Genomic DNA, 12,772 nt, shown 5'->3' with positions numbered 1-12,772 from the left:
AGTGATAAAGTGACGGGGACAAATAAAAAGGGTGAATCTCAAGAATGGGGTCAGAGACAGCAATAAACATTTGACATGTGTTCTAGGGATGCACCAATAGGTGCCGAGTATTCTCCGATGCCTAGCCCGATACTTCCGGTATCAGGAAGCCAGGCAGCAAGTCATTACACCCATGACGAGGGACCATGAAGGCGGCTTCCCTGCCAATCGGGAAGCTGGGCACCACGTCATTACACGGTGCCCGACTTCCTGATTGACCAGAAAGCCGGCTCCATGCTTTCTCGTAACCTAGTGACAAGAAGCATGGGGACGGCTTCCCTGCTAATTGAGAAGCCAGGTGGCGAGTCTTTACATGCCGCCCGGCTTCCTGGCTAATCAGAAAGCCAGGTGGCAAGTCATTACACGCATAATGCAGTGAGGTCCTGACAACAGGCTGCTGTCCAAGAAAAGGATGAAGGCTAAACAATTTCCATACAGAAGGAGCACCTTTGGAGTAAATAATGTATGTAATGGCTATGTGAGAACTGTAATGGTGTCTCCAGGAAAGGGGCATGTACAGAGCTAATCAGGATAAAAGAAATGTGCTGGGTAGAGGGTTAGCAGGTTCTGGTGTAGCAGACACAGGGAGTGGGAGGTGAGGGCTGTAGAGGAGCATCAAGATGACAGTTTGCTGGAGGTAAATACTGAACAATATTACAAATGAAGCAGTAGTTAGGAGGAGCAGACAGGTTTATCAGAGACACAATCTTGATTTCACTTGAACACAGAATGGGAGTGGACAATATTGACAGGGAACAAAAGGTGGTCACAGTCTGAAAGCAGAAAGAATCTCCGTCTTCCAAGGTCAGCTTTAAATACAAATAGTACAGAACAAGAAGTGTTCCCAAGAACGCACTTTATTATTAACATTGCATTGGGAGTATGCATATTCCAAGATGGTTTACTGAAATTCATAACTGCCAGGGTTGTGATTTAGAATGAGGGAAATTTGTTAACACAGTATCTGGAACAGTTGCCCATATTAACCAATCAGCTTCTATCTTTCATTTTTCAAAACTTGGCTGAACAGATTGAAAAGAGAAGCTGATTAGTTACTATGGGCAACTGTTAAAGGAGAACTATGGGGTTAAGTCTTTTCCCCAAAGTTCTCCTTAGGGTAACGGGAGGACACAAACTAGCCTCCTCCCATCACCCTAGGCTCAGTATACCGCGAGCTGTAGCTTGCGGTATACTGAGACGACGCAATTGTGCCGGGATCCGCCCAGCTGCGTGACTGACAGCTGGCTCTGCCTATCTAAAGGCGGAGCCAGCTGTACCCGTCCCCTCCCCCGTCCGTTCCGCCAGTCAGCGCTGGCGGATCGGAGCGGGGAGGGGGGAATCCAGCCCCTCCCCTGTCACAGCAGAGAGCCGTGACAGGATCGAGAGGTGAGCGAACGCCGGTATGTGTTCGCTCACCTCCCGATCTACTCAGCCGACCTATGACAGTCTCATTGTCACAGGTTGGCTAGAACTATGAGGTGAGTGAAAAGCACTCACCTTATAGTTCTCCTTTAAGATTCTGTTTGGCTCAGCTTTGATAAATGACCCCCATTGTATTTGTCTGTTTTGTATATAATGTCTAACAGTTATAGTTGGCCTCTATACCATCCTGTTCTATTATTTACTAATAAATATGTAAACAATACAAAAATACAAATAAATGTAAATTATTGCTCTGATTACAGTATAACCCAGAGTTTGGGATTTTCTTTCACTTTTAGTGACACAGACAACAATGAAAAACAAAAAATAAAAAATGATCTTTCTCCACTCTATCTAAAATTAAAACAAAAGGTTTTGGCTTTGGTTGCACTTAAAAGAAAAATATGTATTACATGGTACAATTTGTCTGTGTAAATACACATAATATGCACTTTGATGTTAACATTTCTTTATGAGGTTATAAAGTGAACTTCGAAAATAAATCTCAATATTCTTAAAGAGAAACTATAACAATTTTATTGTTAAAGTTTAAATATTTTATTGAAATGCTATATTTTCTATGTATATAATAAAAAAACCAAAAAACATTAAGTCAGAGTGCACCCATGACAATATTGTGCACCCATGATACAGAGCATTATGTGTTTATAAAGGGTAAGCATGTTTAACTTCAGATTACCTTTCTCACTGAACCATTACCGGCCTGTCTGAACAGAGCAGGCAGGGAAGAGTAAGGAGGCATGGTGGTAGTAGCATCTCCATTCATTCATTTGAATATGCAAATTTCAGCTTGAGCTATTGACCTCTGCAAACAACAAGCTTGCATCAACAGACCAGCTTTAAAAGGCAGCCTTAAGCCTCAACTGCTTATGCAATCCCTTATACTGCATACAAACCTATACAGGTAGACACTAAACACTCAAATGGACACAGGCAGAAATATACTTTTGCGCACAGGCTGTCAGATGCTTGCAAACTTGGCCAAGGAAAGAAGAACACTGACAAATGAACCCTTTGCAGGTGAATTAGTTACACAAAGAATAATGTTAACCAATATCATCAAACAGGACTGATGATTTGCATGATCTGACCCAATTTGTGGTCAGCATCTTATGCACTAATGAATCAGAAAATCATAATTTGCATGAAAAGTATTAGATTTAGCACTATGCCTTTCTTCAGTTGATACACAGACCTTTTTGTATATCTTTAGTTACCCATGTGACCAGCAGACTATGGGCCTGCATATAAAAAAATCTACATTGTTCATTGCAACTGGATTGCTTAGAAAATTGCAGTTGGAGTTTTATTGGTTACTTGGAGCAACACAGGTTTTTTTCCACCAGTTTCCAAATCTCTCTTATGAAGCATGCTAATATACTTGAAACTTTGCATATCAGTTTACACTGGTCCTTTTTCTAGCAGAATGACAATGGTCACTACTAAGTATTTAATCAGCAGAGTTTTTTAAATCATCTGTATGACATTTTATTAATAGCTTTGCAGCTTTAAACCATGAAAACTAAACAGGATAATTACTAACCAATTAGCTGAAGGCAGCTATGAATTATAGCATACATCCTAAAAAATGTTTTAAGGGGCACTTGAGTTCACTTAAAAACAGTCTTCTAAATCAACGTAGCTGTAGGCTTAAAAAAGAACATGATATTTGATCCAGGGCACTGCAATCAGTATAATTGGCTGTAGTGTAACTATGAGGTTCCAAGAGTTGTGTTTTTTTCCTTTCTTGGGTGGAGTGTCTCGTAGGAAACTTTGAAATCCCTCTGTCCCACTTTCCTCCTCAATTGTCTCTCTATATGGTCCAAAGTATAGACCTCTATAATTATGTACTGTTCAATCTCTTAATAATTGCATCTGCATTTTTTAAAAGCCAATATTAAGGCTGCAAGTGGCAAAAAAAGCACTCATGAGTTTAAACAATCATTTTTGGATATACATTTTTCATGTTCACGTAACTGGGAGGCTGACAGGGGTGTATCCTTATGCTACATATTTCGTATTTAAAGTTGTCCGTCTTTCCCATTTCAGAGAGTTGGGAGGTATGTTGCACATATGCTTTTGTTAACCACTGCTGTTCTATTATGTTTGCGGAAGTCAGGGGGAGTTATCAGAATCCTGAAACAGCCATTATTCGGCTTCCAAAAACTGTTTACTGCAGTGGTTTTTACCACTGGAGATTTTAGCAGTAGGTACAATATTGTTCATGAGCAACAGAGAGAACACTTTACAAAAAAAAATCTAATTTAGCCATGCATCTTATGTCACTCATCACTGTTTTAGTTTTTTCTCCCTGTCTCTATTTCCCTTCTCTCCTTTTTTTATCTTTCTCTTATCGCTTTCTGTCTGGCTTTACTCTCTATCTATACACTCTCTTGTGTTCTCAGATCTAGAATAACTTTGTTTGAAAGGATTATAGTTTTCTTACCTGGTAATATTAACTTTCCTTGACAAAGATATGTCTTATCTCTACTGTGTGTGTGTGTGTGTGTATATATATATAATGTAAATGGGTATGCCGTATTAGTCCAGTAGACTAGATGTAAAAAAAAAAAGTATTGCAGTATGCAATGACATCTTTCTTATTGGACTATTGGATAATATTCGAAAGACAAGCTTTCGAGAGTTGACCTCTCTTCTTCAGGTCAGAAGCAATACTAATAAACATGACATAGTTTACCAGTTAAAGAAAGAGAAAGTTATTAGAAAAGGGGAGAGGGTGGAGTGAGTGGGGTGTCATGAATGTTGGAACTGGGAGTGAAGAATGCATCCTGATAACCAAAGGCCAAAACAAATAAACATAGGATGACCAATAAACACCTTAATACATTAGAGATATAGGACATTACAAAGTACTGTATATCATAAAAAGTTCTGGTAGTGTGTCAGGAATCCACATTAAGTCCCTCCTTTATGGTGTTGAGATGTAAAATAATTTTCATCTCAAATGTTTTCCTTTTATGAGAGCCTTCAAAATTCCCTTTGAGTACCTTCATTTTGAAATTTTGTATGGAGTGATCTTTCCGGGAGAAGTGATATCCTACTGGGGTGCAATTTTTGTTTTCGTGGTTATTAATCGAGCTCCTGTGTAGGTTCATCCTGAGATGCAGCTTAAGGCCAGTTTCCCCAATATAACAACCTTTGTCACATGCTGAACACTGTGTCACGTACACCAGGCTAGCAGATGTGCAATGGTGTATGTTTTGTTATTGTGACTAGCTGTATTTTTGTCATATACAGTATACAGTATGTTGGCAAAGTTTGCAGCAGGGTTTATTGCATCGCACTGTGCCATTCTATGTAGGCTCCTGTTCTGGGGTCAGCTTACTGCGTACCAATCTTTTTCTCAGGTTCGGTGGTTGCTTATAAGCCAGTATTGGGGGCTGAGGGAATATTGCTTTAAGTATGAGGTCTTCTGATAGTACTGGCTGTAGGTCTTTGATGATATTTCCTCTAGGGCATAGTTGTAGGTAGCTACAAGAGGGCTCCTGGTTGGGTTTTTCTTTTCTTTGTACTGTAGGAGCTGTGTGTGTATATAAATATATACACACACACACACACATATACATACATACACAACAACTTTGGTTCAGCTTTAGTGGACTAACCTACTTTATTGAGAATTTATTTCACTGACATGTTGAAAATGCATAGGTTTTATTTTTGTGTACATTGTCATGGTGAGATGTACATACTGTAAGTCTATTATATGACCCTGTCAAAATGCATTGACCTAATATCTCTGCTAAAATGTTTGCATTTATTAATTTTTTTAAACAGCAAAAAAAATGGTGATTATATACAATGTAGCCACTCATGTAAGCATTCAAAAGTTCAACACTGGTATATCACCCTTCAAGCATATTCGATAAATCATCTTACAAGTCACTAGAGTCTGTTAGAAGATGTATTTACTGTAAGTATGTTCAGGCAATCATCTCAGAAATATATTTAAAACAAATGTTTTCAGTATTCATAGTGAGTTTAATACTATTATTATAATTTGTTTAATGGTGTGATGTTCAGCCATTGCTCATCCTGGATATGAAGTCAACCATAACCACTATAAAACAGCCACATTTTACATTTAGTTAAAAGAAACAATTGTATGTTGGAATTTACACTTTTAAGATGTTTGCTGTATTAAATGTGACCAGGTGACAGCACATGCACATTTTATATAAGAATTAGTGTCTAAGCCAAATGTGGGTTTGTGATCCTAATAGGTGGAAACATACACGTATCTTACTGGGATTTGAGCATGTTCCTTTCCTGTAGTACTACTTAATATTTATGGTATCCCTGTAGTATTTCATATTGGAGTCAGGTAAGTCTTGTTAACCAAAATAAATCATTTTTTTGCGGTATTGTAATTAAAAAAGGGTGAACAACCTACAGTGAAAGACTCATTAACAGTGGCTGAAGCAGTTCAGCACACTTCGCAACTTAGGTCAAGATACCTTGTTGCCAAAGTCCCTTAAAGAAATTCAGTCCATTGGCATCTGCCCTTAACTGAATTATCTGTTTTGTATTAACTGACTCCATCAGTTGGCGTTCATCGGTGAGTTTGTTTTAAAGTTACTATTGCCTAAGGTACAGCATAACAATGAACTTCATTCCATTCTTTATAAAAAAAACATTTACATTGTTGTCTTTTTCTAAAAGTAAAGTGAAATACAATGAGAATACCATAAATCATGTACAGTGACCTAGTAACTCGCTAGTTTCTATGGGAACATGTACCTTGTCAAGATATGGCATAATAGTTTCCTCATCCCCAAAGACAAATGGCACTGTACTGCATAGGTGGATATGATGCCCTAAGGGTGAACTTGCAGTGAAGTGTAAGACATGACGCCTGCAATAAAAACATCCAATGATTATCTAATAAAACATTTCAAGAGTATTTTCATGCAGAACTTTCTTTTAAATGCCTTTCTATGAGGCAAAAATATATCTTGGGCTTTTTTTCTATTAGTATTCTTATAAATATACTGAGTGTTTGTATTGTATAATGTATAATTTTCACAGAAACTGTTAAAATACTGCAGCTTAAATGATCACTGTATTTTTAGTACATTTATCCCTATTAGGCCCTGACACGCTGAAATTTCATACTTACCTACTTAGATCTTTGCTGTGTGGACTGCATGACCGCAAACAGCTTTTTCTTCAAAATTCCCCCAGCTGTCTCTACTCCTCAAGTGCATGTGCGCCGCAAACTACATTAATTCCTATGGTAAGGACATCAACCACAAAGACAAGGTTTTCCATTGCAATGATGAATGGAGATGGCAGTGCATTTACACAGGAGTAGAGTCTCGCCGGGAAAATTTTGAAGGGGTGCAGCACCAAGCAGGTAGAGCGGGGACAGGTTAGTATTAGACTTGGAATAAGGGATGGCAATGGAGCTTAAAATGGATAATGGTACCAAGTAAAAAAAAAACCTGTGAACTCTTTCCCACTCTATCCAAAACTAAAAAAAAGTTAAAACATTTTGGCTTTAACATTAATTGAGCCACGATACTAACCCAGGAGGAAGACTTATCACAGACGCTTTGTTCACATAAGTATTTAGCTTTAACACAACTGGTCCACTCAGGAGGCTTTTCCAAGAAAACTGTTCTGCTAATAGAGTACCTTTTTGTCTTCCAGAATATGGTTTCGCTGTCAATAGAAACATTAGAATATAATAACAATAAGAACAATAAACATACTACAAGGACTTGGTGTTTGGTAATACAATTGGGGCAGGTCACTTGTAAGAGTTACAACACTAATTTATTTAACTTATCTGGTCATATGACTTGCTTTCTACTATATATTACTAAATCAGTACCCCTTTTACTTGCTTTCATTAATTTTCCTTAATGTCTGTCCTAAGCAATTTGTCACTGGGAGCTGATGTCAAGGTCCTCAAGATACACATCTCCTAAGGATATCAAGATTCTGGGGATGAACAAGTATGCAGAAAATTGGCATACATCTTGGTGCACTGCAGTGCAAGTTTGTGGTGTTAGGGCATTTGTAAGTTCAAAATAAGTACCACCACAATGCAACATGCACCATGGTGTTGCATGTTACTGCAATGCATAAATATGAATCAGCCCTTGTGGTATCATTTAAAAGAGAACTATGGGGTAAGTGTTTTTCCCCATAGTTCTCTTAAGGGTCACGGAAGGACATATACTAGCGTCTTCCTGTGACCCAAAGCTCAGTATATCGTGAGCTACAGCCCGTGGATAATGCTAGCGAGATCCACCCAGCTGCGTGAATGACAGCTGGCTCTGCCTATCTAGAGGCAGAGCCAGCTGTGCCACCCCTCACCCGTCTGTTCCTCCAGTCAGTGCTGGAGGATTGAAGCGGGGAGGGGGGAATCCCTGCGGGGAGCGGTGACTGAAAGTCACGGCTCTCTGCAGGGAGATGATCGAGAAGTGAGCGAGCAACGGTATGCGCTCACTCACTTCCCGATCTATTAAGCCAACATGTGAGTTTCATTGTCACACGTCGGCTCGAACTATGAGAATTAGTGATTTTCACTCACCTCATAGTTCTCCTTTAATGTTTCTTAAACAGTAAAATACAAATGTATAAGGAAAAAAGGCAAAAAAGTGTATTTTCTTAAGTATCTCCTTAAATTGTTCAAATTGCTATCCTAAGTCTACAATCAGTCTACATCCTCAGCATACAATGAAGTAATCAGGAATATATTTAGACCCCTGATGTCGCCAATAAAAGCACCATGTGTATACTGTAATAAAAAAAAAAAAAATCATACAGTCACAACATGTCTCTATACTCATAAAACAGTTTTAAGTAAACGGAGGCATATCCTTATTATAATACACACAGTGGATATCCCCACACATTTGAGTTTTTTTGTTTTTATAATTCTTTATTTTCAAATTTCAAGAACAAAAAAAAAAAATTAAAACCAAGACAACAGTAACCAAAGCAGTGAAACATACATACTTAGAGCAGGTAATTGTGGACATGCTCCAAAGATTATCCCACAAGCCCAAATATATGATATCAACATCTGATACCTAACCAATAAACATAACCTAATACCGATACACATCAGTCTTTGTCCCCTCTAATAAGCCCACCATTTGCACCCAGACCATATCCATATCAACTGAAAATATTCTATATCAAAATCCCAAACCCAGGAGAGGAGCAGGTTATAAGCAAAAAGAGGCCTTTCCCTCTGTCCCTTGACTCCAAAGAGCTATGGACCCCTAGATTGCTTAAGAAGAGCAAAAAGTTAGCATGTCAGCCATGTGGGCCTACCAAGGATCATCGTAATGAAAACTAATATGAAGAAAAAAAATGAACAGGACAGATATAGAAAGAGAAACCAACCAAAAAGTAGGGATGGAATTGGAGAGAAAAGGACCGGAAGGGGAAAGGAAATGGTAAGGAAAGAGTAAAGAAAAGGAAGGGAAAGAGCTCGGTACTCTGAAGTAAAAATAAACTCATTCAATAGAACCAAATGTTTCAGAACTCCTCATCCTGCTAAGTCTTACCAGCCCGCAAATCTTCAATGGTCTTCACCCACCTTGCTAAATTTATTTGTTCCCTACTTGCCTGGCAGTAGAAGATGTGGACTGTTTCCAGTACAGCGGTATACAAGCTTTAACCGCAATATTTCTGTCTGTCCCAAGCTGCACCCCAGTAAGCTTGCAGACAACATCACGCACCGCGCCCCAAAATACCTGCAATTTCAGACAGCTCCAGAGTACGTGGAGCATGGTACCTTCATGTTCGAGGCACTTCCAACAAAGAGATGAGCACCTTGAACCCTGTACCAATAAATATTTTTGGGACCCTGTACCAAATGAGATAAAATCTTGAACCCAGCTTCCTATATTTTGCTCCCCATGAACACACAATTGTGTTTTACGACTAATTTTTGGGACATCACTTAAATATAAAGTATGTGAAGTAGGAAAGATTTTAAGTGTAAGTCACTTCTTTACAAATATGCAATTTTCACTGTTCCACCAAAACACACAATATTACATTGAAACATAATTACAGTGTTTGTTAATATAATGCTCTACTCAGCTATCTCAACTATCATGGAAAGTACAGAACCAGCAACACCATTTTTTTCATTTTGTACATCCTGTCAGAAAATACATGGTTTGGGTAGGCTTACACAAACTTTAAAGTCTTCAATGTTTATGTAAAAAACAGCAAAAATGGCACATCCACCAGAGGAGCAAGGGTTAAACTAAAAAATCAGCTTTACTATAAATCCAGGGTATTGACCACGTGCAACAGTTTACTGTAGCCAGGTATAAGCTGAAATCTAATTGCCTACTTTATTGCTTTGTACTTTGTTACCCTTTATAAATAAGCCTGAAAGTATAATCTCTGTTATATCTAGTTATGTCTTGCATTGTATTTTTAATACTTACGGTGTGAATCACCAGAGTACACCAGGGCTGAAAAGCTAACCAATATTTCCGTAGGCTTCACATTGTCAACAAATAGAAAGTAGGATCCTCGATCTCGATCATCTGTTGTCTGAAAAATGCAAAGCAACCATTTATTATTTATGTTAGCATTTAGAATTTTAGGCTACTGTTACCACATGCATTTCTTTGTTTAGCATATACTTAACAAAGGCGCAAACTACAACATAATATTGGAACACAAATCAGAGACTGCTCTTCATTATTAATAAAGTGCATAATATATTTATAAATCCAACACAAACTTAGTAGCAATAAGATATGAATAAATGAATAGGTCATTTGCAAACTGCTAAATCATTTCAGAAAAATTACACAACAATAAAGTTAATATACAATTATTCAAAAAGGGATTGTCCCATTAAAACATTTTCAAAAAGTCAATGTATAGACTATACAAAACTTAACAAAAAGTTAGTGTACATCGGCATTTGTGTTTTGTTTCTGCTTTGCATATGTAAAGGATCTACAATATAGGGGTCTATTAGCGAAGCAGCCGAAGGATCTAGCCGTAGCTCGGCTGATCCTTTGGCTAGCTTCGGCACCAGGACCCCTTCGGTTCAGTAGAACCGAAGGGCTGCTGTACGGGCTATTCCCTATAGCCCGTACAGCTCCTGAAGTTGGCCGAGCGGCTCAGTCGAGCCGAGGGCATATGCCTCGGCTCGACTGAGCTGCGCTGAAAGCCGAAGCTGGCCGACCGACAGCCTGCTTCTGACAGCTGGGCAGAGCCAGCCGTGATCTTACGTCTGGCTCCGGCCACTTGCAGAGAGATCAGCGTTCCTGGTTACCAGGTAACCAGGGACACTGATCTCCAGACAGCCCAACTCTCCTGGGCGCTCCGGGAGTCTCCCGATATTAGATAGCCACCCGGGAGAGAAACACTTTCTAAAGGAAAGTTTTGCTCTGCTCGATGGAGCAAAGTAAACCTTTCCCTGCTTTTTTTTTATTCCGACATCGAGCCGTTGGCTGGCGTCAGAATAAAAAAAAAATGTCACCATAGGAATGCATTGCTAGATTCCTATTGGCTATTTCAATTTGCAATAGCCAATAGCAAAATAGCTATTGCACCCGCCCACTGCTGCTGTAAATCAGCAGTGGGGACCTGTAGTTCTCCATTAGGTCCCCTTTAGTGATTGACAGCAGCAGTTGGGCAGAGCTAGTTGTCACTGCTAGCTCCGCACAATCGTTTTCTATTGTTTTTTTCCTACTTTTTTAACTATTTTGCTATTCTGCTTAAGATGTCTTCAGACAGCTGAGCCGAATGATGCTCAGCGGCATTCGGCTATTTACTCACTGCTGTTCGGCATCTATGAGAATAGACCGAACAGCAGCGAGTAGCCTGCCGGAGGTTCAGCTTAGCCGATCCAGATGTTGGATCGGCTGAGTCGAACTCCTTCTGTACTTCGAGTCGCCTGAACATGTTGAGCATGTTCGGGCGACCCGAAGCCACACGAAGCCACCCGATGTACTGCTGATTTCAGCCAAAATACGGCTGGAATCAGCCGTACCAGGCTGAAATGAATAGCCGAACAGCGTTCAGCTCACTTCGCTTCAGGTCGGTCGTTCACTCGGCTGCCTACGGCAGCTTAGTGAATAGACCCATAGGGGTTGATTTACTAACCTTATAAACACACCAGGAACATGTATACACCTCTGTAGTGTGTTCCCTCCCAGCATGATCTATGGGTGGAATCTAAACACCTTTGTAGTGTGTACACACCCAGCAGGTGTGTTGTGCAAAGCCTTGCATGAATTACAAGGTGATGTTGTGTAAATTAGCTCTATGTTGTGTTGCTTGCGTTGATGAATGCAGGAATGTAAATGCATGAGCTAACCATTTTTGTCTAAACTGTGAAGCAGCATTATATATGCATCATGTGCATGATTTTTCCATATATGGCATTAGTGGAAATATGCTTTTAGAGACTTTTTGGTTGATAAATACGTTTTGCTGTGTGAAAATCACACGCACCTGGTGCGTGCGTGTGTTTAGGTTAGTAAATCACCCCCATAGTGTTTGAATAGTGAATTGGATTGTATGAAGCATATTTGTTTGTGTGCATTGTTGCTTTTGCATTGCTTTTACTCCTCTGTACAAGTCAATTAAAATGCATTGTAAAGGCATCTTAAGCACATCTGAAATACAGTCCAATTTTCCCTAACAGCATGCTGCAGTTGCCTTGCTCCTAAATTAGATGCCTTGGTACACTGACCCCATACAGATCTAAAGGCTTACTCTTACTGAAAGAGTAAGGAGTTTACTTTAAACACAAATTCTAGCTTTAACCATGCTGTTTTCAAACTATACAACAATGGAAATACTACCATGTAGTAATAGCCGCTGCCTAGATCTGCACAATGTGCCTTTTTGTGCCCATGAAGATAAAATGTTTTAAAATCACTAAAGTCATTCTGAGCCAGAAAGCTGATTAATATTCTGGAAGGCAACATAGAAAATAGGACCAAAGAACTAAGTTTCCACTCCAGTTTGTTTTCTCTACAAACATCAGGACAGTAAGGTGAAAATGGATTAAAGCAATAAAAAGCCCTTACTCTAATCAGTATTCTTCATTCAAATAGCCTGAAACAGCTGAATGAAGTTTAGAATCAATGGTTCTATAATATTAGGCTATATTTGCACTATATATCAACGGCTTTGGATGTGCATCTGGCCAATGTAGTGAAAAGCAATGATTTGCATGGAACAGTCCCAATATGTTCTGAATATGAGATGCAATAAGCAGTAGTGTATTCTGGTTTGGGGCTGCCCTAGGCAAGACGAAACTCAG

At 39.2% G+C, this 12,772-nt stretch overlaps 1 protein-coding gene across 1 annotated transcript in view; it reads right to left on the bottom strand.

Moving 5' to 3' along the window:
- The window catches only part of ADGB (androglobin), a 206,294-nt gene that overhangs the window by 65,367 nt on the left and 128,155 nt on the right, over positions 1-12,772 (bottom strand). The window contains exons 20-22 of the mRNA XM_018557360.1: positions 9,927-10,035; positions 7,032-7,167; positions 6,244-6,358 (exon numbers count right to left, since the gene is read on the bottom strand). Coding sequence (XP_018412862.1) covers positions 6,244-6,358; positions 7,032-7,167; positions 9,927-10,035 — 360 coding nt within the window. The remainder of the gene's footprint in view (positions 1-6,243; positions 6,359-7,031; positions 7,168-9,926; positions 10,036-12,772) is intronic.

This window comes from Nanorana parkeri, unplaced genomic scaffold (assembly GCF_000935625.1).
Source record: "Nanorana parkeri isolate BGI_ZX_2015 unplaced genomic scaffold, ASM93562v1 scaffold281, whole genome shotgun sequence".
Taxonomy (NCBI): domain Eukaryota; kingdom Metazoa; phylum Chordata; class Amphibia; order Anura; family Dicroglossidae; genus Nanorana; species Nanorana parkeri.
Note: the sequence above shows the minus strand (reverse complement) of the source record. Positions and strands in the feature narration are given on the sequence as shown.